Here is a 25,079-nt window from a genome sequence, read left to right as displayed (position 1 = left end):
ATACTATAAGAAAGACAATTTGTGGGGAGGCTGGGATAACTTAGGATACCACTCTTACAAGGATAAAGAAAACAATAACATTATCGCACTACTAAGAAACAATTTAAAAAAACAAAACAATCATTATAAAAGTTATAATTCTATATAAACAGAGGAAGCTGAAGGATTGGGATATTAACCCAAAAATATGCTACCTATAGGAAACAACATTAACCAATAACAATAATATCAATACTTTATTTTAATATAGTGCTTTTCATTAGTATATTTCTAAGTGTTTCACAAAGTAGGCATCATTATTCCTCTTTATGGATGGGGAAGCTGAGATGTGACAATGTGACATGACTTCTATATGTAATGGAGCAGACCAGCAGCAAAACTGGGAACACACCCTTGGTCTCCTGAGTGCTAACCCTCTGCTTGATCCACTGGCAGTGCTGTGATCCCCTTCTGCCATCTACAGTATATAGTCTAGCTTTGTCTAAGTCAAATTCATAAGTAGCATCACAGGAAACAACCTATCATGCAAAGATCTCTGCAGCATATGTCTGTTTTCTTGCACTCAGAAATGGCTTTCATTTTGATTCATGGAGTGCTTCAATTGCAGCATGAGAAGTTAACACCTTGGGGAAATTACATAACATCTTACAAATCAAACACTGCTCAGGGAGTTAGCAAATGAAACAGATGCAAGATACCATGAAGTAGACGCAACATAGCATGTAGAGAGCAGAGGTACTTCCTGCTTTCCACCCTGCACCTCTCCCAGCTGCTGGCCTAAGCCACCCAAACACCTCAGCAGAGAAACCCAGCAGAAAAGGAAGAAGGAGTTTTCAGAGGAAGGAGAGTATCTGCCAGCTGTTCTTCGCACACCTCTTGCAAAAGCCACATTAAGGACAAGGGAGACTATGGCAAGGGGAAGTCTCAGAAGCGAACAGTCTAATGAGGTTTCTTAAACTGCTGAAACATCCAGATGAATTCAGAAGATGGTGAAATGGGGTCTCCAGGCATTAACTCATGTTCTTATTTATCCCTTACATGGACTGAATAATATGAAGAATCAATTGGACTTTCCTACCTCAGCAGCACCGGTGTGTTTGTTGGGCCCAGGGAGCTTTCAAAGGATGGTTTTATAACTAAGCTGTTTGGTCGTTCTCACCAGACTGGCTCTTTGGTCTCCTGCTTATCTTGCTCCAGCCAGAAAGCAGAGTGACATCAGTATTTCCATAACAACAAGGCCACAAGGAGACCAAAGGTGCAGGGTTGTGTGGAAACTGAGGCATGCCATTCATACCTGCGAGCCCTCAAAGTCAGCATTTGCAACTAGCCTACTGTTCCCCAATGTGGGAGAGCTGAGATGTGCCAGAAACACTCAGCATGGGACTCTTAATAAATCCTCACACATTTTAGGTGACCAGTAGCCCTGAGGCTGCTTTTAGATGTTTGGCTCTAACTTCCCTGGGATTCAAATACAGTGAGATAGTCCTTAATCGGCAATATGATGTTCAAAATTGTTTTTAAAATCAAATTCAGCTCCCTGTAAATTGCACATTTAACCTAGTTAACTTGTAATTGGAGCTGCAACAAGTTGAATGTGTCCATTATCTTACTGCTTTTTTTTATGATTACATCACCATAAGACATAAGCAACTCTGGTCAACTAGCACATCTTATCCCTACAATAGCACTGCTGAAATAGGAAAATATTCTTTTAAAAATGGAGAGTGGAAACCACAGAGCTCTGGTTCATCTCTCCTAAAATCAGGTGGTGGCAAGCCTGGAGCAGAAGACACATCTCCTGATTTACAGTCCTTTGCCTTAGCCTTAATTCATCCTTCTCCTTCTAGTCCAGGCTTAGAATTTGTTATAAAATCAATTCCCATGGACATTTATGTCACTGTACAGAACAATTAAGGGTCAAGTCCCCACAGCAAGAGGCTCTGACTTGGATCAAGAACAAGATGTGCGTGTGAAATGCAGCAATTGGATAGACATTTTCATGTAGCTGTGCACCATTTCTGAAATGAGGCTAGGTACCCAGTTCTGCTTGGTAAATTTGCACCGCTTTCCATGAGCACCCATTGCATTTGTAGATTGTGAGCATTGGCTTTTTTGTACCGTATCTAAGCACAACCATACAAACTGGATTTCCCGAAGGTGTTGAGGCAGGCTGGGCCACTCAGAAAAGCTGTGGTGAGATCATCAGGCATGATGAAGGTGAAGAGAGCAGTGGTGGGTAGGTAGTTTGGAGTTGGGAGGGGGAGGGGGCCTGCTGCTGTGGTTCCTGGGTACCAGCAAAAAGAGATGACCACGTTTAGTTTGGTGCGCACCTGGCTTACACATCAAAGAAAAGCGCGTTGTGGCTGAGACCTGGAGATGGCCAGAGTTCACAAAGCATCGAGATTTTTGCCCCAAACCCCACATCACCTGCTATTCCATAGCTCTGGCAGAACTGCCATTTGGATTTGCATCAGAACAGACACTGAGTTAAAATCGAGTATTTTGGAAACTGTCCTAATTGCTAGAAATATTCCCTGACTGTTCTGCCTTTTCCTGCGCTGATGTTTTAAAAACTTTTTGGTGAATATGAGCACCAGCTACAGTGGTGTAAGCCAGGTTACAAAAGAATGGCCATTTGTATTCAATGCAGACCAAAAAGCAATGGGAACCCATGGGAAAAACGAGGCTATAATAGTGCGAGTGGCAGATTTAGAGTGCCCTGTGTGTGACTGTGATGCAACATTCACAGCAGCACTTGCTTAGGGGAAAAAGTCTCAGTGAAATGTTGAAGACCTAGGATGACAGAGGGAGTTAGGAATTTTGGAGTGGTTGCACGTCAGTAATCATAAAATTGTTTAATCCCTATTTAAGGCTAATTTAATGAGCCCAGGTAATTCAAGGTGTAAGTAATGAGTTACTGAAAATGTTTTCAATCAGTCCAGCTCAGTAGTGGCCAAAGCTAGTGTCATTTAATTGTTGGACTTGGCTTGTTTCCCACTAGACAGGCACTCGGAAGCAGGTGCAAGGACCTGTGAAACAGCAGTTGCCCTAGAGAGATTAATAAATATCTAACCTTGGGGTTTTCAAGTACACCTACAAGCGCTGGGGGTCATCCTCCCTCTGAAATTCCTCTCTTGGATGCTTCTAAACTTCCGTCCCAACCTCCCGAGCTGTGAGGCTACGACCTCAAGCGTCCTTCCCCAGCCGGGCACAGACTGCACCACACCCTGCCACGGAGCTCCCCGCCCGGCCTCCCCGTCCCCCACGGGCCGGCCTGGCTCCAGCCTGGCTCCAGCCCTGGCTCCAGCTCCCTGGCTCGGGAGCTGCTCCGCTGAGAGGGGCTACGACTGCCCGCGGCTCTGCTGAGGGGCCGCGGAGGCGGGCTCGGCGGGCCGGCAGGAGCCCCAGCAGGACCGCGGGCCAGCACCGGCTGAGGGGAGCCCCGTCCCTGCGCCACCTCCCCTCAGCGGGAGGTTGGGCGGGGCCCAACAGTGGGGCGGGGGCCGCACCTGCCGCGGCTCCGCCCCTCGCCCCGCCCCGCGGGAGAGGGGAAACGGAGCATGTCCCTCTACACGCATGCGCGCTGCAGTAGAGGAGCCTGCGCAGGCGCATTCTCCCACCCAGTGGGTTGCTGTTGCGCACTCACCGGGGAGGGTTTTGACCCTGTCCGCATGCCGTCTGCCGCTAGGGCTGGTGGGTAAAGCAAGATGGCGGCCGTGGCTCTCTGCTCTCGGGCTCCCCGCGGCCTCTTGTTGCCAAGGACAGGTGGGTGTCACCGCCGCCGAGGGGCTGGTGCCGGGGCGCCGCTTCTCCTCGCGGGGCCGCGGGGAGCCAGGCTGCCCTTGCGCTCTCTGCCCGAGCCTGTACGGTGCTTTGTCAGCCGCCTGCCCGCGGGCCTCCCTTCTCTCCCCGCGGCGCCTTCGGAGTAGAGCTGGGTGAGGGAGCTCACGGGGCAGCGTCTGAAAACCAGCTAGCTAAAATAACTGTTTGCGGCAGAAGTGGTCGGTTTTCTGCCTTCCTTCTCTTTAGGGAACTGGGGTTTGTAGCCCAAAAGGCTGCATGGGATTGGCTCGGGCTACCGGTGTAGCTGTACAGTAGGTTGTCTCGCTGGGACTGTCAGAATCTCAGCAAATGAAATGCTGCCCTGTAGGCCAAAAGTTGGTATTCCTTTTACGATTTCTTAGGTGACCTTGACATTTTGGCCATGGTCTCTAAGCATGCTCAAGTACCAAAACTATATTTAAAGCTTGTATTTGAGCCTTTGCTGCCAAAACACAACCAACTTTTAGTTAAATTGACTCAGCATATGCTCCTCTGTTGAGTAAAGTGGGAGATGGCAAACAGGTTTTGTTGGTTGATAAAGATGAGGAAGGACTTTAACATACTTTTAATTAGAGCAATGTGTCTCTTCAAGAAAAAGATGTTTATGGTTTTCTGTGGATATTTGAGGTTTAATTCAAACCAGTGTTCATAAACTGCTTCAAATATGGATTGTAAAAGTAAACTTCCAGTGACAGATTCTGGCTAGTGAAGAAGATTAAATCCTACTGTTCTGGGAACGAATCTGTGTGCAAGTCTGTGTTGCACAGGAGCACAGAGCTTTAAGCAGTGCTGCTCAGTCTGGAGATATTAACATGGGCTGTGAAAGCTGTATGGGTCTATTAAGTTACGTTGTCCTGAGTTACTAAATGTTGTATTTTGATAGGGCTCCACACCATGTGGAAGGTCCTTTACTGGTTGTGAATCAGTGTGAGGATCTCCAGCCTGTTTTCTTTGAGTCTCATGGATACCTTTAAATCTCAGCTTTTTTTATAATATAGTTGTAATTGGGCATGTAGCCATAGATTATGATAATTTCTGACAGATCTTGTACAGTTATGGAACAAGAAAAGATGTGCACCACTAAAGACCTTACAGTGTAAGGCAAGCCATAACAGGTGTATACACAAGGGTGGGAGAATACAGAACAGTAATTGGATGTTATTTGTTAGTGTGATAGTGATAGCATATGAAGAGCCTGTCACCAATAACTTTTGCAGAAGTAACAGCAAAAAAGCCACAAAATAGTTGAAAGACACGTATATTATTCAGATTAACTTTCTTGTTCTTACATGGGCTGATCTGTTTAATAATACTTTTTTCAACAGGTGCTCACAACGGACTGAAATCTTATTGTTTTTAAGCTTTATATTGTAAGGACTGAAATGTGTTCCTATCTAAAAGTAACAGAGATAGTGTTAATTCTGTAAATATGAATATTGTGTAATTTATTTTTTTTTACAACCTTTAGAAAGAGAAGTGTATGTAAACAAAGTACTGAGGAGTATGGGTCATCAAGCTTTCTCTTTCACCATCTCAGCATACCATGTAGCTTTTTTGCATACTTGAAGGAATCCTGCTGGTTATAAAAAAAACCAGTCATTTTTCTGTGAGTCTGCTTTTCCTAAAAAAAAAAAATTAAATAACAAAACCCTGGTTGTTAGAACATTACAAGAATGATGGTAACAAGATCATCCAACTGTCTCCCTCAGTGTTATCCTTTATGCTTGCACTTGTACTGAGCTTGGTTAATTTCCACTCTTCAGGTACCTATTACATAGCTACAGGCTTTATTCTGTACAGAGTATTCAGTGTACACTAGTGCTTTCATTTGCAAGTTTGTTCTGTTGTTGGCATTGAAAAATAAAAAAAAAAAGCAACCCCCTCTCCAAGAGTTTTGAATGTAAAAACCTAGGGTATGGGCTATATGTTTGTGTCAGATAAAATTGTAAGGATAGCATGGTAATGTTTTTTAAGATGTGCTGTATTGGAAATCCATTGAAATGGCTGTCTTCACCTTCATTGTAATTCCACAGAAGTATACACAAAGATTTTAGAGGGCAATGTTAAATTAACTGGATGACAGAAAAAACAGAGTGTGAAGATAAGTGGTGAATATGGCAGTGATGATTTGGCATGCTCCTTAAAATTTCAGTTTGAGGTATTATAAAGTTTAATATGAACATGTTGTGTCACTTTTAAAACTGCACATCAGGTTTTTAGACATTAATTGGATGCCACAGGAGCGTGTACTCCAGCAGATCTTTGACAAATGGTGTGATTTTTTTTGTGTGTGTGTGTGGTTTTGTTTGGGTGTTTTTGTGTGTGTGTTTGTTTTTTTAATGGGTGCTTATCATAGAGCGTGTTTTCCTGCTTTCTCATAGTTAGTCTCAAGATATCTGCTTCAGTAATGGAGAGGCCCTGCATATCTGCCACTTTGACAGATACCATGCCCAGTTTAACTGTTACTGAGCTTGGACCTATTTTGTAGGAGAGTTGCTTTTTACGAAGTCATATACCTACTTGAAGTTTGCGTAGGTAATATCTTATTTTGTCCTGTTTCTATCAGCCAATTGGAGCATAGTTTCTAGGCATAGTATATTAATTTGGTAAGTACAAGTGTATATGTGTGATTGCTTTATTTAGTTAAGTGGGTGTCAAACTACCTTTCAGGACAAAATTGGAGATGTGGTATCTTTGATTATTCCAATTTGTGGGGTATGGAGAGAGGAGGGATAGACAAACTTTTGAGTAGAGAAACACCTTCTTCAGGCCCTGAAATCTGGCTGGATTGTCTGGTTTGAATTTTATCAGCTGATCTAACAAAATATAATTTACGTCCAAACATACCCTGTCCTTTTCATCTTCTTAACATCATGGCTACATCATCAGTGCCACTGTGTAACTGGTAATACCTAACTGTATCTGGATAAAACATACTCCTTCAGTGTACAAGTGGGATTTTTTTCGTTGTTTCCTAATGCATCCATCATTCTGATATCAGATACTAATCTTGGTTTCATTATGATTCTTGCTACTTAGATTTATATGGGGAAGATTAAACTTGCTTATTCTTATTTAGAAAATGCTTATGGCCATGACTTACTGAAAGTTGGGAGGTCAGTTACTGGATTTCTGTTATATCCCCAAGCTAGTTTTCCAATGGCAGCTCTTACGGTCTGCTCTTGTCAACAGCCAGATGTCTGTAGTGTGTTGATACACTCTATATTTCACCTGTTCCTTTCTTTTTATGAGCATGGACATGTGGTAACACTAAACACTTCTAATTTCAAAAATCTCTTACAAGCAGTTTATTTCTTGCTTTTGCCTAACTTGGTTGGAGAGGACATATGTTTCTTCTTTTCAAACTCCCCATTGGAGCTACCTGGTCAATTTATGCCAATATCCTAGTGATGTCCGGTTTCCGTGTCTTTCAAGTTTTCATAGCTCCTTGAGAAAAGGAGCAGCTTTGAGGCAATATTCTATGCATCATGGATCTGGCTCTTTGCATCTCTTCATTTCCATTCACTCCGCATCTATAATATAGGAGGATTGCTGCCTCTTCCAACATTTGGGTCTGCTATATTTAGGCTGAGGTAAAAAGTCTGGTTAACTGCATCTAGGGTGATTCTGAGGTCTTTGTCCTGCAGTTCCCAAATCTGGGAGCAGGATGTGGATGTACTCGGGGGGGACCTGCCTGTAGCAAGTGTTCTTTATTTGCTTAACCTCTGTGCTTCACCTTATACATCAAGTACTAATGCTAGCCAGTTAAGCTTGCTGTTTAGGAACCGATAACCTTAGTCTGCTCCTTTCATGTGTAGTTTGGTCTTTGTCTTTTATCAACAGCTCCCTCAAGCCTGCTGTCCGCTGACCTATCCAGATGTCTCTGAAATAGCCTGTCAGGAGTCTTGACATGGGAAATTTTCCTGAGGGAGATTAGAAAAAATGAATCTGTAATGAGAAAAATAACATTAACTATGGTTTGACACTGATAACTTTTAGATTGCATCACATGCTCTCTCCCATTCTGTGTTGTAGGCCCTGGCATTTCTGTGTTAGCTGCAGCACCATCTGTATTGCAGCAGCACCGCCAAGTTCATCATGCAGTGATCCCTCATGGAAGAAGTGGACGATCCTCTGTTAGTGGCATTGTGGCCACTGTCTTTGGGGCTACAGGTTTCCTAGGACGATATGTTGTCAACCGTTTAGGTAATGTTCCCCAGGAGTACTAAGTAAAAAAAAAAAAAAAGTGTTTAATGAAACTCCTATTTTTTCTTCAGGTTGCAGGATAATCCAGAAGTCTCTGGCATTTTGGATCTTAAAAGGGTTTTGTGTGATGGTTTCACAGTGTTTGGTCTGCTAAAGTGCCAAGATGTGACGATTAGTAAAAACTGTTTTAATCTAGGAAATTTAGAAGCTTTTGAAGATTGTTAAAGTCATTAAAATAAGTTCTCCTTCAAGTACTGTTTTTCAGTCTGTAAAATGCAGATCTGAGGACAGGTATAGCACGTATTTGATTCTTCTGATGTTGGCCTTATTAGAACATTTTACTAAAATGTTTGCAGGAATTTGATTGGAATTCTTGAAAATTGCCCTTTTGAATTTGTTTTAGGAAATAACTCTTTTTTTTTTCCTTCTCCTTTCCATGTAACTTAAAAAATGCAAATATCCTTAGTTGTAACACATTTTTAGGTATTGTACTATGTTTATAGCACACACTGTGATTTTTTTTGTTGTTGTCTGCTAACAAGCTTCTTACAAGCTTCTATGTTTTGTCTTACAAGCCCAAATACTCAAGTATGTCCCTGCTTAAGAATTCCAGTGATGTAGGTTCAAAAACTTACTTCTGTTCTACTTTTAGCTTTGCAGATAACTATTCAAGATATCTATGTGTATTTGTTGTGCTTTAATGCCAGGGAAAAAAGGAAGTTTTGTATATTCAGAAGTTCATCTACTTAAAGTTATGTAGTAGTTTGAGATAAATGAAACTTTTTTTTTTTTTAATGCTTAGGTCGCATTGGATCTCAAGTAATCATACCCTATCGCTGTGATCAGTATGACCTCATGTATCTGCGGCCGATGGGTGACCTGGGGCAACTTCTCTTCTTTGTAAGTCTTTTGCTTTGGCTTTAGATCAAATACAATACCATTGCTATACAAGGAAGTCTGTTAATCATTCTCAAAGTCAGAACTCCAGCTATTGTTTAGCCTCTAAAAGGAGATGGTGTGAAAGAGCTTTCTTTGATTATGCCTATTTACACATTATCTCATCTTTTTCCTATTTGATGCTCTGGTTACAGGAGTGGGACTGTAAGGATAAAGACTCTATCCGAAGAGCCGTGGAACACAGCAATGTGGTCATTAATCTTGTTGGAAAGGAATGGGAAACAAAGTAATTTTCCTTTTTTTCTTTTTTTTGTTTTCCTATATAATTAGACTTGTACCAGGTATTGGACATTGCATCCATGTTTTACAGCATGTGTACAGTATGCAGTGATGATGATGTTATTCTTGGCTTCCATGAAAAGGCAAAACTGAAATTTTGCATATAAAAGTTCTTCCATTTCTTTAAATGCTTAACTAGAGTCCTGGTTATGATCTGCTCTTGAAAAGTGCGTTCTTTCTATAATTTTCTAGTGTATAGCTTTTGTTCTGTCAGAGCGTTTGATGTGCTGCTTTCGTACACCTTACAGATGTTTCATGGGTGCCTTCCTACAGCTGACAGAGGGTCACCAGTTTCTGTGAGCTCATATTTACATTATTACAGAAGTGGGCTTTTCGTCCTGTCACTTTGGCATAGTGATGAATCGTAGGCTACTAGAATAAGCTATGACCAAGCTTTTCCTATTCTATGGTAAATGTTAATAAACAGGAATAGCTAATGAAGAGTCCCTAAGATTATGATTAATAACATCATTCCTTGATAGAATTTTGGCACAGATGCTATTAGCTACATAAGCATTTTTCGTAATCTTTTTTAAAAATAGTTCCTTTTTGAAATCCATTTAAAAAAAATCCCATATTTATTTTAGGTTAAAAATACCTGTAATAGCCTCTCTTTTCTTTTGTGTGCGTGCAATTATGTCCACTTTATTTAAAGCCTTGTGCAGAACTGCCAGACAAGAACCCATTAGTTCTGTGATTTGCCTTTATATGGTACATAAATTTTGCTATCATAGTAGACAGAAGCAAATGTAGATATCAGTTTAATCTATGTTTACAAGCCTAATGCCTTTGTTGCTCTTTTTTTGTGGACAGCCATTTGGTGTTCAAATTGTACAATTAGTAGTCAAATTGTATTAATAGAATAGAATTAGTAGTCTCAAATTGTACAATTATTTTTCCTAAAATAGGTGCTTGCCAACAGACATACTATTTCAGCTGTTTCTTGTCTAGTCAAATATCTCATATAACTTCTGGGAGACAAGTTTTGCATTCAAATTTGTAGAGGTACTTTCTTTTTCTGATAGTCACTTAGTTCCTTGTCCCACTGTTGGAGTCTATAACAGTTTATTTGGGGAAAAGCCCACCAAACCTAAATTAACTTTGGTCTTGTGCATCTGACAAGGTTTTTGGTTCTTTTTATAGCTTCTTCAGACTTTGGGATATAGGTAAAAATGTACAAACCAACCTGTCAGGATTGTTTTGCGCTGTTACTAAATTATGAACCTAAGAGTTCAAATGCTTATTATTGTCAAAACAGAATAAATTTCTTTGTAATGTGGGAGTGAGGGAAGAAAAGAAGGTCTGTACAGTTGGCCTAAGGACAATGTAAGCTCTGTTTATCTTTCAGATATATATTTCATGTGTACTTCCCCCTTTAAAATTTCTGGACTTGTGTAAAAAGTATGATTTATATAAGGGAGGGTTTCTTTGTTATTGAAAGAAAGTGTGACAAAAACAACAAAAAGTTTCATTCTAGTTAAAAACCCCCAAACCTTGTCACTCTTGTCAGTTTCAACACATTCAAAAGCAGAGGAGTCTTGGTACATGTCAAAGACTTTTGAATGTTTCAAAACCTACCACTGCATTGCACAAATGTTCTTATGTATTTTATACATGTTGGTACCAATGGTGGTGCTGCAACTCTGAGATAAAATTCTATGGTCTGTTAAACATGAGGTCAGGCTAGCCATTGTAATCATCCCAAAGTCTATGAAAAACTTAAGCAGGAAAAAAAAAAGATTAGAAGTGGAGATCAGTCAAAAAAGTAAAGCCTGCCATTAAATACTTTCCTCCTTGCCTAGTGTTAGTGTACAGTCTCATCTGTGTATGCTATGTTGTTTGAAAACTCCATAGTTACAGGAGGGATGTTGTCCGTTCTTGTGTGTTTCTAAAATCTATTTTTGTGAGTAGAACAGGAGCGATGGTTCCCAGGATCAGATTAGTTATTGAAGGGTCAAAAATAACTTTTTATTTTTAAGGCTTTCTTTAGACTCCAGTGGGATCTGAAGAGCTGTGGGAGTAGATAAGGACAGAGAGAGAGGCATTTGGACAAGATGTTTGTTATCCAAAGCAAATGGAAAAGATGGAGTGGGGTGCTTACAAGGGCGATATAAAGACATAAGAAGCCAATTCTCTTTCTTGCAATCTTGGGATAGTTGGAAAGAATTTTGGGATTGTTGCCAGCCTATAGTGTCAGTTCTGCTTGGAGACAGAGCTTCTGTATTGTTCTTGATCAGATGCCAAACTGGATTACAGTTGAACCCCCTAATTTAGGCCCCTTGAATGCCATAAAGTGAGTGGAGTTGTTCTTCTTTCTGCATGCTTCTCCTTGAAGTCCCTTGCAGCTGCTCTGAAATGGTTCTAACTGTTCTGTCAATATAAAATTTTCCATTTGCATAAGCACCTGTGTGTTCTTTGGTCTGTTTTTGTCCACTTCCCCAATGCCTAGCATCTGCGCTAACTTAGGCTGCTCAGAATTTTTGAGCTCCTTTGTAGTGTAATTGAGTGCATGAAGTCATTGTAAGGTGTTGTAAAAAGACAGCTTTGCTCAGATTTCAAGATGCAGCATTTCTCTTAAAAAAAAAAAAAGTTTTCACTTGGGAAGAGTTTTCTATTTGTCACATACAAGTGGGCAAGAGGATTTTTCATACTGATTTAATCTTAACAGGTGAAAAAGGAGACAGTACTAAAGCTGTAATTGAAGTTTACTGTTGCATTTCACTTGCCCCTAGTTTTTATTATATGAAGAGTCACTCATGAAAGGAAACTTTTGTTTCTAACAAAAAGAGTCAAGATAGGTTTTTGAAATATATTCAAGTAATACGTAATGATTGCTGTTTGGTTCATAGGCAGCCACTGTTGATTGCTCTTAAAATAAAATTTGTTTTTTGCCTTGTTTTAGAAACTTCAATTTCGAAGATGAATTTGTAAATATTCCTAAAAGTATTGCACAGATAACTAGGGAAGCTGGTGTGGAAACACTCATTCATATCTCTCACCTGAATGCCAGCATGAAGAGTCCTTCCAAATACCTCAGGAGTAAAGTAAGTCTGGAATCCTTTTGAATATATTTTCCGAGAGCCTACTTTTTTGTTGTTGTTGTTGTTTTTTTTTTTCCCCCAACTTGGTCTGTTTGAAGGAAATCAGCGTATGAATTTACTATGGAATGTTTTCTGCAGCTGTGGAATTTTTGAGTTACTGTGCTTATTGGAGCTAGAAATGCTCCTTAGTACTTTATGTGCTTTGAAAGGAAATAGGTCTTGTATTCCTGAAAATTATTCCTTTCTTCTGTCTTTGAATATCTTTGCATCTAAAATTACTGTCATTAAGAAAGATGAACTAGTTTGATGGTTTGGGGTCTGATATCAGGCCTAACATCTAGGAATGGAATAACCTAGCAAAGTAAGTAGTTGATGCCAAAATGAATGCTGCAAAGACAGATGAGTATCATGATTACAGGTCCTTGGAGTGTGTTTGTTACCTCCTGTTGTACAAAAAAAATAAAATCTGGTTTTGGTATCCTATTATTTTTTTTCCTTATTAGGAGGTATAATTTTCTATTACTCTTTTTAATATAGCTATTGTCCCAGTTTCAGCTATTTTTGTTTTGTTTGAGCTCACTGTACTCTGCCTTGTCTTTAGTACAAAAATTTTTTAAAACCAGGGTTTAATTTGGGTTTAATTTAGGGTTTTAACCAGGGTTAAAATTTGGTAGCTCTCAATGTGTAACAACTGTATAGGATAGTTAGGCCTTACTGTATTGGCCAGTCCCATGTGGAGAGTAGAAAGCTGCCACTGAAATTTCTAACTGTATTAAGGCAGTTCTTGGAGTGTTCTGGTAATGTAGTAGGGGTTATGTAAACCTTCTGTTTTCTTCCAGGCTCTGGTCTGACATAAGCAAGAGAAGTACTTAGGTTAGGCTTCTTCCTTTTTGAACTTTGTCACTTTAAATATTTGTCACTTCACTAGTGAGACTGTATTTAATCTCAAATAGAAGAAATGATCTACATGTTTACGGGACTTTTGGGATGTTCTGTGAGACCTTTATCTTAGCGTAGCATCTCAAAGATCAAATGGCTCAGATATAAATAATTTTTGTGCTACTGATGGATGGTGTAATTTCTTTCAGTGCTGTAGTAGGATACCTTAAGTTCCGAAAAGGCATCCTCTTCTGATCTGTTCAGAATGGAACTAATAAATGTGTTCATTTTAATTGAATGATAGGCTGTTGGAGAGAAAGCAGTGAGGGAAGAATTTCCAGAAGCTATAATTTTGAAGCCCTCTGAGATGTTTGGGAGAGAGGACCGATTTCTCAATCATTATGCAAGTATGTATTCTTGAAAAAATAAAAACATTTATGATTTGCATACCTGTCTGTAGAGAACAGAGGTAAAATGTGATTTGCTTTTCAAAAGCAGAGAGGTATGTTTTTATCAGAAATGTACTGTATTTTGTTAGCTGAAGGTGTGTAATGGGAAACGTAATAAATTTTCATGTCGTGACTGAATTCTTTCTGAATCAAGTTAGACTTTGCTGTTTGATTTCCCCCCCCCCCCCTTTTTTTTGGGGGGGGTGGGGGTACTATTGTTTTTTTGTTTAGATTGTTCTGAGCTAAGGTCTGGTCATCTTAACCCTCAAAGTAGTTTACTCCGAAAGTAGTTTTTCACGTTGGTAATGCTCAAATGTAAAAATCGACCCGAGTTGTTCTGGCTCAGAAGCAACAGTAATGATGCTGATGTATCGCCAACAAAATTGTTAGACAGGATAGAGTGGAATCTGTTTCTGTCCTGCAAAGTGGAGATATCTCTGAACCACTCTAAGTAGACAGTAAACACAACCTTCCCATCATTGTTAATAAGAAAACTAAATGTGCATTGAAAACAGCGTTACTGGAATTGGATGGTAATTCTTCCCAATTCTTTTTTTTTTTTTTAAAGTTAAGTCAGTTTTCAGAAGAGATCCACACTCAGTGTAGTGCAAAATGTATTGGTTATTTGCTTACTGAAAGGATTCACAGATTTTATTCTCAAGTTATGTATATGTCTTTCTATCAGACATGCGCTGGTTTGGTGGTGTGCCTCTTATTTCTCTGGGCAAAAAAACAGTGAAGCAACCGGTATATGTAAGTTTTCAGTAAAACAAGACAATCTTAAATCCTCTCTCTGTGTGTGTGTGTGTGTTGAGTTTTTTTCTTTTCCCCCTGTAAATCACTTCCAAAAGAGGAGTGTGTGCATGCATTCCTGTTTTCTATTGGTAATTGTCTGAATTTTTCTCACAGGTGGTTGATGTAGCAAAGGCAATTATTAATGCAATTAAGGATCCTGATGCTAAAGGAAAAACATATGCCTTGGCTGGGTAGGTTACTTTTCTGATTCTAATTAACTGAAGTACTTCTTTTTGGTGTCATTTTTTGGCATGCTGCACAGTACATTTAATTTCTCCATCCATACACACAGTTTGAGCTGCAATAAATTCCACCTCCTTTTTCGGAGGAAAAATGACTCAAGCTGTTATTGTGAGTACTCTGAAAATCCTAGTTTGGGCCCCATTGCATTTAATGTTATGTATGTGCACACAAAGAAATAGGCAGTCTTGGGAAACATGCTAGACAGCATAGATTTGGAGAAAATTCTGCTAAAGCTGTGTGGAAACTACCTGGAATTAGAATGGATAGAGACAGTGGATCTCTTGGAATATTTTGTGTACAAAAGCTCCCAGTCAGAATAGGTCATTAGCATTAAGAATAAACAACGTGGCAAATGCCAAGCTAATGGATCCATGTTGTGATACTGTAACATAGCACTGGAACTGGTCTCCATCCAATATATGTGTTAAAAGAAACATTAGATTAATTGATAAAGAAAACAGTTGCTAATTAGTCAAGATACAAATGATGCTGAACAGCTCTTTTTTTCTATTGCATGCATATCTCTGTCTTCCCCCCTTATACACTGAAAATGTGCATAGAATCTGGATTTTGCAAAAGGCTTATCTGAGATTACATTGTTTTTTCCATGTCTGTTTTGTGGCGCTGTTGCAGTGACAGCTCTTTATTCCCGTAGTGCAGAGATTGTTGCTGGTTTGTCTTTTACGCATGTGATGTCACACTCTTCCTGTTGAGGAAGGTGTCACTCTGGCAGCTAGGCTAGGTGTGCTGTATGCTGGTGTTCTGCAAAAGGCAGCAAGTAGGTCTTCAACTACTTTTGGATCATGCTGAGGAACTTCTGCTCAAAAACTAGCAAAATAAGAGAAAGAAGCTAACAGTGGTCTGAAAGGACTACTAACAGCAACAATAACGTTAAGTAACTTGAAGTTGCTTTCAAATCACTGGGATGATATGAAGTGTCACATTAAACAAGTGGAAACAAATGTTAGACAGCCATTCAAACCCACTTTTTTATCAAAGAGAATAGATATGTAGGTGTCAGATGAACACAACTAATGCAAAACCACAAAATATGACAAAATTAACCCTTTGAGTGACTATTTTATCTCTTGGGGGCAAAGTTGAAGATGGGTCAATATGTATCCAAAGCTGCCTGCCACAAAAGGAAGGAGAGGTGCCTGTTTCTAGGTTCATCGCTGTCTCAGCAGAAGCAACTGCTCCAACTGCAGGAGCAATTGAGAACTGCAAACTAAATAGAACACTATTTGCAGCCAAATGGAAGGGCAATTGGCTAAACTTTGAATGTATTCTTACAGTTTCAAAGTCTCATTTTTTGGCAATTTACAGAAGTCCATGAGTTCAGTGCCCAGGTTTCAGAGGCAGGAATTCAAGCAAGGATGCCAGGCTCTTTCTGCAAGGAATACAGTTACAGGCACATAACAATGACTGAAAAGACTTTGAATAATGATGGTCTAAACCAAAGATCCAAATCAGTGTTGGAAAACCAAAGGAACTCTGCAGCATAACCCTTGACTAAAGCTGTATGAGGTGCTTTTTTGTTTTATTAAAAGAAGTTACCAGTTTGAGTTTAAAATACTAATTTTGTAAAAGAGCATTCTATTTCTGTGTTTTTGGGGTGTTTGGGTGTTGTCTGCCCCCCCCTTTTTTCCTACCTACTATATGGTGGAATAGAGTTTTAGCTATGACAGCTAGTGGTGTCATTGCTATTTCTGAATGACTGAAGATTTGGTATGGTCTTTTACCTGTTCCCCTCTTTCCCCCATGGCACTAGTTTTGTTTCATCCAGTCATTAAATCTTCTGTCTAAATCTTCTGTCTTGAATGCTAATGCTCTCTAGAGTTTGCTGTCTGCTGCTATTGTGGTTAATGTAATGACACTTCAATGTGATTCTACTCTTGGTGAAGTTGTATTGTTAATGTTTGGTAATTTGTAAAGGAACAAACAGTATTTGTATTTATTTTCACATTTTTAAGTTTGGTTATACTATAGATCCTTATGTGGTTCTTACATATCAGGATAAAAGTGAAATTGGCTTATACTGCCTTTGGATAAGCATGAGGATGTTAAAGTGTAAAGGCAAAAAATTTGGTAAAAAAAAAAGCTAATAACTAATGAAAATGAAGTTTGTTTGTTTTTTCTCAGCTGAGTAAGTAAATTCGACATTACCACTTTTTGCTGTGTTTCTCTTGTTCTGTTAACAGAAGAAAACTTAATATCTTGGTTTTGATGGTAGTCCTTTAGTGTAAGTTCATAAATGCAGATCTCTCTCAGGTTCTATAATCTAGCCACTTGGATGAAGTTGATAAGGAGTTTCGAGTGTTGAATACTTTTGAATTCTCCCAAATATGCTGACCTACCTTTAAGTATATCCATTAGAATGTTTTGCCCTAATTTGCTTTTACAAACTAAAGTAGTAGTAATTTGGGGTTCTGTCTTTTTTCCAGCATTTATCAACAAATTTTGTTTGTGGTTATTGGCATTGCTGTTCTTTCTGAAGAACATGTCAATTGAAGGCTCAGTTTTCATGCATGCAACCTCAGACCTTGATATCTTTGAGATCTTGGGTTTATCAAACTGAAATTCATGTTCTTTGTATCATAGTCTTGGATTTTTGTACTGTGTGAAGTTTTGCATAGACAGTCTTACTCTAGCATGGTTTCATTTTTGTGGGGGTTTAGATTCCAACAGTAATTCAGTGTCTCCTATTTTTTTTTAAAAAAAGGGGAGAATGAAGATGAAAAAAATCTACAGTCTTATTTTTAGGAGGCCCCTACCTGGGAAGTAATCGGTCTCAAGATGATTGTCATGTCACTGAGGTCTCTGCCTTAGCTGAAAAGTATAGCAAATTGTTAGGAGAAACACACTTTTGGTGTGTTCATTGCTGCTCTGATCATGATCATCAGGATGTAATTTTGAAGGCTGAAACACCAAGTGACACACCAGGGCTCAGCGGTATGCTCTTGTGTGTTGTCGTGAAGATTTTCAGAATGTTTTGGAATACCAGCAAGTTGCCCTGAAAGCCAAGGGAGATAATCTGTTTCAGTCTGAGCTATCTATACAGTATTAAAATGCTAAGGCAAAGTCTGAACAAGAAAGGAATGGGAACTCCCAATGGTATATGTTTCTCTTAAACTACTGCAGGTGTGCAGGAGACTGACTGCTTCCTTCCCTCCATCTTGAGGGGGGGAATGCATTCTTTTGGGGGAATTTATTTTAGTTTCTACTCTTGCTTTTGAAGATAACATTATGTTCTTTAGTCAAGCAAAGGCAAGTAAATCAATTTCCTTGCAGCTATTTTCTACCAAAGTTGGGATGTCTTGTTAACAAAGCTTTCTTAACTTTACCATTTGCTTTCTGGCTTCCTTCTATTACAAACTGTCAAGTGGGCTTGTACAAATTCAGTCCTGTCCCAGTGCTGAAAATCTTGTATTCAGAATCTGAGTGAGCATGGAGGAGGCACTTTAAAAGTGTGCTTTAAAAGTACACAGAATACACTTTATTCAGTATGATTGTGATGGGTTAGGCTTGGCCAGCAGCCAGATGCCCACCCAGCTGCTCACTCCCCCTCCTCAACAGGACAGCAGGAGAAAATAGTATGAAAAGCTTATGGATTGAGATAAAGACAGGGAGATTGCTTACCAGTTACTGTCATGGGCCAAACAGATTTGACTTGGAAAAAATTAATTTAATTTACTGTCAATTAAAACAGATTTGAATAGCATGAAATAAAGACAAAAAGAATAAAACAACACCTTCTCCTCTCCACCCTTTTCCCAGGCTCAACTTCAGTCCTTCACTCCCAATTCCTCTACCCCCTCTCCCCGAGCAGCACAGGGGGATGGGGAACAGTGGCTTATGGGGTCAGTCCATAACAGCTCCTCTCTGCCTCTCCTTCCTCTTCACACTTTTCCCCAGCTCCAGCAAGGCCCTTCCATGGGCTGCAGTCCTTCAGGATAAACCTGCTCCACCATGGACTCTTCATGAGCCACAGGGGAATCTCTGCTCGGGTGCCTGAAACACCACCTCCTGCTCTCATCTTGGTGCTCGCAGGGCTGTTTTTCACTTTTTTCATCACTCCTTTCTGCCTGTGTGGCATTTTTGCCCTTCCTTAAATATATTTTCCCAGAGGCACCACCATTTTGTCTGAGGGGCTCAGCTGTGCCCTGCAGTGGGTCCATTGGAACTGGCTGTGCCTGGCACGGGGCAGCCCCAGCCTCTCCACAGAGGCTGCCCCTGCAGCCCTGTCGCCAGTGCCTGGGCACTGGCACCCAAGGCAGTGACAAAACAATTTTGCAATTTGTGACTTACACTGTTACCATCGCTGATGTCAAATGATATGTTTTTCTAACCTAATCTCTCTTTATTTCAAACAGTACAGAATCTGGAGAGTCAAAATTTGTTCCCCTCTTGTGAGTAAAATGACAAATCTGGCAAATCATTTAGACTGAAAAAAACAGGCCCTTGGTAGGCTTGGGAGTGGAGGGCTTTAAGATTTTTGTCTCTTGCTGCAAATATTTAAGTATACCTAACTTACCTATAATGTTTGTTGCTTTTTGTTTCAGACCTAACCGATACCTCCTTTACGACATGGTAGAATACATCTACGCAGTTTCCTTTCGAACCTTTCTTCCCTATCCACTTCCACGTCCTCTCTACCAGTAAGTAGGACCCTTCCTTCACTGAGAACTTGAGATCCACCAGGCAGCACAGAAGCATAAATAATTGTTGCATTGGTTATTTAATATTGCCAGTTGTTATTTGACATGGTAGGATTGTAGCAACTGGCCCCTAGATACTGGTTAGCTAGCTTTTAATGCATTTAATGAGCTAGTGTATGAAAGGTGTACTTGTAATAAACTTAACGTAACTATTTATTCCAGAGTCATTGAATGGCTTTGCTGAGTCAAGAAGTAGCAAAAGATCCTAAGTAGAGACAATCAGTAGCAAACTTTTATAGTACCACAGGGAAAATCTGTGTGTATGTTGCTGACTGTAGGCCCTGACAGATTTTTCTGCAGCAGCTTAAGATATTGCTACTGTCAGCTGTCCTTCCAGTCTGGTGAGCACTGCTGCCCTGGAAGCAGAATTGGGGTAGGGTTGGGTGTGGGTATTGATTGACTTTCTAGTTCAGTCCTTTATATTGATTTGAGCCAGTGTTTGAGATAAGTTTGTACTGACATCTTGGCCTGGGAATTTGAGCAGTGCAGTTGTGAGCAAGCATTTCTTTGTCTGCGATAAGAGGGCAGTAACATCTTTAGAAGATGATAATAAATTGGGAGATAAGAAGGGAAAGGTGTAGCATCCCTTCAGCTGACTACAGTAGATGGACTGCGAAGGCCCTCTTTGCATGCACTGAGTTTCTTCTGCAGCTGTACGTTTTCGCCTCAAGGTGCACTGAGGATAGAAGCTGATTTGCTGAATTGCAGCTACTGAGTAATAGTGCATGAAAAATTGCAGTATAAATCTGAGCCTGGGCCTAGTCTTTAAGGCATCACATCCTTTTGAAGAGCTACCTCAAACAGTAAATGCTGTTTCAGAAGTTGCCCTCAGAATGGTTGAGATGTGTTAACGTTTGGGGTGCTGGTCGTCCTCAGTTTTAGTACAATGCAAACTAATAAGCTAAAAGAGTCACCAGTGTTAGAACCCTCCTACCAATCTGCTAATAGGACTCAACACTGGATTAATGTAACTGATGATGAATAATGCTAGAACAACATCTTAAACTGTTGTGGCTGTTTCTGAATTGGCTGTAGAGGCATCAGGTTAACATGGCTCAGCTGACACAGAGCAGCTTGTTAAAAAGTAACTATGTGGGTGCTTATTAGTTTTATTTGCGTTTGCTGCAGTCTGTGTTATGCTTTTCTCTTTATGGGCTAAACTAAGTGGTATTTCATATTTTTGAGAAAAGAGTGCATTCAACCACTAGGTGGATAAGCCTTGTTCCGTTTATGTGCAGTATCTTAGTAAGACCTTAGTCTGCCAGGTGAGCACTTCAGTAAGAGATCTACTTGAATACTGTTGGTCCCGAGACACTGAGCAAGAGCTGTAGTGTTATTTTCTTTTCTCTGCCAGATTTTCTTTCTTTCAAGGGAAACTTAATTTCTGGAAACTGCAAATATACTAATCCTCATCCTTTTTATAGATGCAGATTGCTCCAGATTCCATCATCTTGTTTGTACGGCTGTTAACTCATTTAGTTGTCAGCAAGCATGTTTTCTCATGGAGGCATCAAATCAAACTTTGTGATTAATTGGATTACTGCCTACACTACTAGGGAACAGAGTTTGGAGGAAAGACAGGGGCAAGACTGAACCCTCTGGTGTGTGGGGAATTGGATGTGGCGGTTTATTTTCCCCACCTGCTAATGCTCATTTTTACTTCTAGATATCTGCTTCTATCCCTTCCAAAGTAAAAGAATAGGAGATCGAATAATTCAGTAGTAAACAGTTAAAGTTACAAGAAACACAGCTAAGAACTTGTTGGCTGGTGCGTTCACTGCTTTAATGAATTCATAGCTTGCAAGAACAGCTACAGAACAAGCTCTTGCTCACTGTCTATTAAGCATGAAATATTTTTACCAGTTGTCGCTTTCTTCTGTGCATCTGGATAATGACTATACTTTTGCAATACTCTTTCTGATTACAGTTTAGTTGCAAGATTCTTTGAGATTAATCCATTTGAACCATGGTTAACACGAGACAAAGTGGACCGGGTAAGTGTAGGACAATCCACAAATTCTTCTTGGGAAATGTTTCATTGTGTATATGGAGTGCTGAAATGTGTGTACATCATGTGATGTAGTACTTCAGTCAGTTTAATGGTTAGAATTTGATTACCAAGAATTGCTTTCAGGCTATTTGGATACTACAAAAATTTAAATTTTTAAAGGTGTTTATATATAACCTTCCTCAAAAATGGTATGGCAGGAACCATAACAATTGCTGCAGCTACTGTTCTGCAATCTTGCTCTTAACTTATTTGTCCAGACCTGTTACAGTGCCAAGGGCATACACTGTCAAAGCAGTCTGGAGATTCCTCTGGTGTAGCCTTTGTAAGACTTAGTAAGAGAGAGGGACTGACAGAAATTTTTTTTTAAAGAATCATAGAATCATTAGGGTTGGAAAGGACCTCTAAGATCATCTAGTCCAACTGTCAACCCAGCACCTCCATGCCTACTAAACCGTGTCCCAAAGTGCCACGTCTACACGTTTTTTGAACTCCTCCAGGGATGGTGACTCCACCACCGCTCTGGGCAGCCTGTTCCAATGCTTGACCACACTTTCAGTAAAGAAATTTTTCCTAATATCCAATCTAAACCTCTCCTGATACAACTTTAGGCCATTTCCTCTCATCCTATTGCTAGTTACTTGGGAGAAGAGACCGACACCCACTTCACTACAACCGCCTTTCAGGTAGTTGTAGAGAGCGATAAGGTCTCCCCTCAGCCTCCACTTCTCCAGACTAAACAATCCCAGTTCCCTCAGCCACTCCTCGTAAGACTTCTGCTCTAGACCCTTCACCAGCTTCATTGCCCTTTTCTGGACACGCTCCAGCACCTCAATGTCCTTCTTGTAGTGAGGGGCCCAAAACTGAACAGAGTATTCGAGGTGCGGCCTCACCAGTGCCGAGTACAGGGGCATGATCGCTCCCCTAGTCCTGCTGGCCACACTAATCCTGATACAAGCCAGGATGCTGTTGGCTTTAATTTAAACACCGCTTGTGACTGGCCGCCAACTGGATTTAACTCCATTCACCACAACTCTTTGGGCTTGGCCATCCAGCCAGTTTTTTACCCAGCGAAGAGTACACCCGCCTAAGCCATGAGCCACCAGCTTTTCTAGGAGAATGCTGTGGGAGGCAGTGTCAAAGGCGTTATTATGATGTAGTCTTTCCACTAGCATTGGTGGAGGAAGAATAGTTAATGTATTTCTCTAAATACGTTTAAGAAAGTGGTTGAAACTATTGGTGCGAGGGTTATATAGCAAGAAGTAACATGATGGGGGCGGGGAAAGGGCTCAACATTCTTAAGTGTTAGAAGTGGTCAAGGCTGCATGCTGTGCCCCTGCCTCCCTCCCCCAAAATACATGCTATTGAAAATAGCAAAGCCAAAGTAGAGATTGGATGTGCAATGTGCACCGAAGTGACGGGGGGGTGCTCCTCACTTTTAGGTAACTAGTGAGTTTATGTACCTCTAGATGCATGAAAATCACTTGTATCATCCAGATAGTGGCATTTTTAACGACTCAAGTTGAACTGACAGTGCTGGATACAGCCCAAATTCTCACTTAACATTAGAGTGCATTTCTCATGAACATGTTGCAACTTCATATTTATTCCTAACTTTACAGAGTGTCTAAGTGGAGGTGGAGAAATAACTTGCAAAAAACCAACTGCAAGTGAGGAAAAAGTAGGATTTAGCAAGTACTAATGTCAAAACTGTTGGCATATGTATAGGTTAGCAAAGATAGACATGTACTCAACAGTCTCTAAGCTTGCTGCTCTCTGAAGGTTGCAGGTACTCTCCCAGCTATTTTGCAGAGTTGTAGTTTTAATGCCTTTTGTTATGATGCAGTATCAATAGCTTATTTTGACCTGATTGTCCCAAAATTGATTTGAGATAGGGTATTACTGTGAATCTGGGAGAACTGGGTCCTATACTTAGAGCTGCTTACTGAATAGCTGTAAGCAATTAATGTATATGTTTACATTTCTCCATCTGTGAAATAAACTGGTTTCCTATTCTGTTTGGAAATAATTGTGAAAAACTGTGGACAGTATGTGTAATAAAGGAGGTAAGCTTATTCACAGTCTAGTGCAAAACTTCCCCCCCCGCCCCCGAAACCACTGACTCATCCCCCATACTAGAGAGTTGGCATCGTAGTTCTATTGGCTGTATTGACCCAGGATGTAGATGTAATATCTCCTGAAAACCGTACTTCTAGCTGCCTTCGTAGTTTATAGAGTGACGTTTCATAAAATAAGCCTGCACCAAATGACTAAAACTAGTGCAATTCACCTATAGCACAAGTAGTGTAAGAGGGGAGTTTCTCCATGTCACTTTTGTCTGATTGTTCCTCTTTCCCAGCTTTTCATCCCTAAGTAATCTACACAAAATTAAATGTGGTTGACTTAAACACCTTTCAAAGAATAATAGCATAAGAGAAATCCCCATTTTCTAAGATATAGGTCAGATGTGTTGCAAATAGGGTAATAGAATTAAGTATTTGTCCTGGACAAGACCCTGTTCTAAACCATGCACAGAAAAAAACAACCTACCAAAGGTGGTAATTCAACATACATTCATTTTCTTGACAAAGCAGAATGTATATAATTGCAGTTCAAATATGCCCTTACAAGTTTGGCCTAATTTTGTGGTTGCAATGCAGTAATCTTCCTGATAACGTATACCTGATGGAGAGAAAATGAAGACTCTTTCTGCCTTCCTTGCTGCTACTTATTCCTGAATCTAAATCTGAAGCCTGAAGGACTTTTTGCCAGATGCAGAACATCTGTATCTCCTATTGAAGTACACTGGGTACTCAATACCCTTTATAATTACACTATATTTCTGTAGGGCCACATTTAATCTTTTCCTCCTCCCAAGGAAAAACACTGAGCCAAAATCAGTCAAGGAACGGGGACTGACACACTGTTGGCTGAATCCACATTTGTGTTTGAATAGGTCTTCAGATCTAGTACAAGATGCAGTTATTGTGGGGTTCTTTCTTGGGGGAAACACATCAGCAGCCTTGAAATTGTAACAGAATCTCCCAAGAGCTGCCATTTGTAGAAAATTATTTTGAGACATATTACAATGTTTCTAGTACTGTGGATTTATGCTAGTTTGTTTCTGTCAAAGAAAAAAGGTGACCTCAGGTATAAGTACACAATCCTTTTTTTGGTACATGAATGATTGCATTGGGTGTAATGCTGTTCATTCTATCAAGTGAATTCTCTTCCCTCCCTCTACCCCCCCCCCCCCCCCCCTTTCTTTTTAAAGTTTCACACAACAGACATGACATTTCCTGACCTTCCTGGTTTGGAAGACCTGGGTATTCAACCAACATCTCTAGAACAAAAAGCAATCGAAGTTCTGCGCCGTCACCGCAGATACCGCTGGTTGGATGCTGAGCTGGAGGAAGCAAAACCAGCTAAGACATATCCTATGTAATAGCTGATAAGGTGGTTACTTAATGCTTCTTAAACTGCCTTTGTATGACCCAATTTGTTTGGAGAACTGTGTACATACTGAGTAAAATATATTAGTCATGTAAACTATATTTCACCAGTATTGTCTTTTCAATTATGGAAGACTGTCATTGAAATGCAATTTTTCTCTTTAAAAGGTCATAAAAGCAAATTGCATTTTGTTGCTTAGCATTAAAATATTTTGAAGTTTGGGACTAGA

The 25,079-nt window shown here is 40.1% G+C and overlaps 1 protein-coding gene and 1 long non-coding RNA gene across 2 annotated transcripts in view; one reads left to right on the top strand and one right to left on the bottom strand.

Annotated features, from left to right (window-relative positions):
* Positions 1-3,995, bottom strand: part of LOC140658809 (uncharacterized) — a 7,722-nt gene extending 3,727 nt beyond the window's left edge. The window contains exon 1 of the long non-coding RNA XR_012044872.1: positions 3,647-3,995. This is a non-coding gene — a long non-coding RNA (uncharacterized lncRNA). The remainder of the gene's footprint in view (positions 1-3,646) is intronic.
* Positions 3,628-25,079, top strand: NDUFA9 (NADH:ubiquinone oxidoreductase subunit A9). Its single transcript, XM_072877643.1, has 11 exons — positions 3,628-3,765; positions 7,858-8,028; positions 8,831-8,928; positions 9,120-9,211; positions 12,167-12,308; positions 13,489-13,591; positions 14,319-14,386; positions 14,543-14,619; positions 19,234-19,329; positions 21,317-21,383; positions 24,672-25,079. The coding sequence occupies exons 1-11, from the start codon at positions 3,708-3,710 to the stop codon at positions 24,840-24,842; spliced, it is 1,143 nt and encodes a 380-aa protein (XP_072733744.1). The 5' UTR covers positions 3,628-3,707; the 3' UTR covers positions 24,843-25,079.

Source organism: Ciconia boyciana, chromosome 1, assembly GCF_034638445.1.
Source record: "Ciconia boyciana chromosome 1, ASM3463844v1, whole genome shotgun sequence".
Classification (NCBI taxonomy): domain Eukaryota; kingdom Metazoa; phylum Chordata; class Aves; order Ciconiiformes; family Ciconiidae; genus Ciconia; species Ciconia boyciana.
This window is presented reverse-complemented; position numbering and strand designations above follow the sequence as displayed.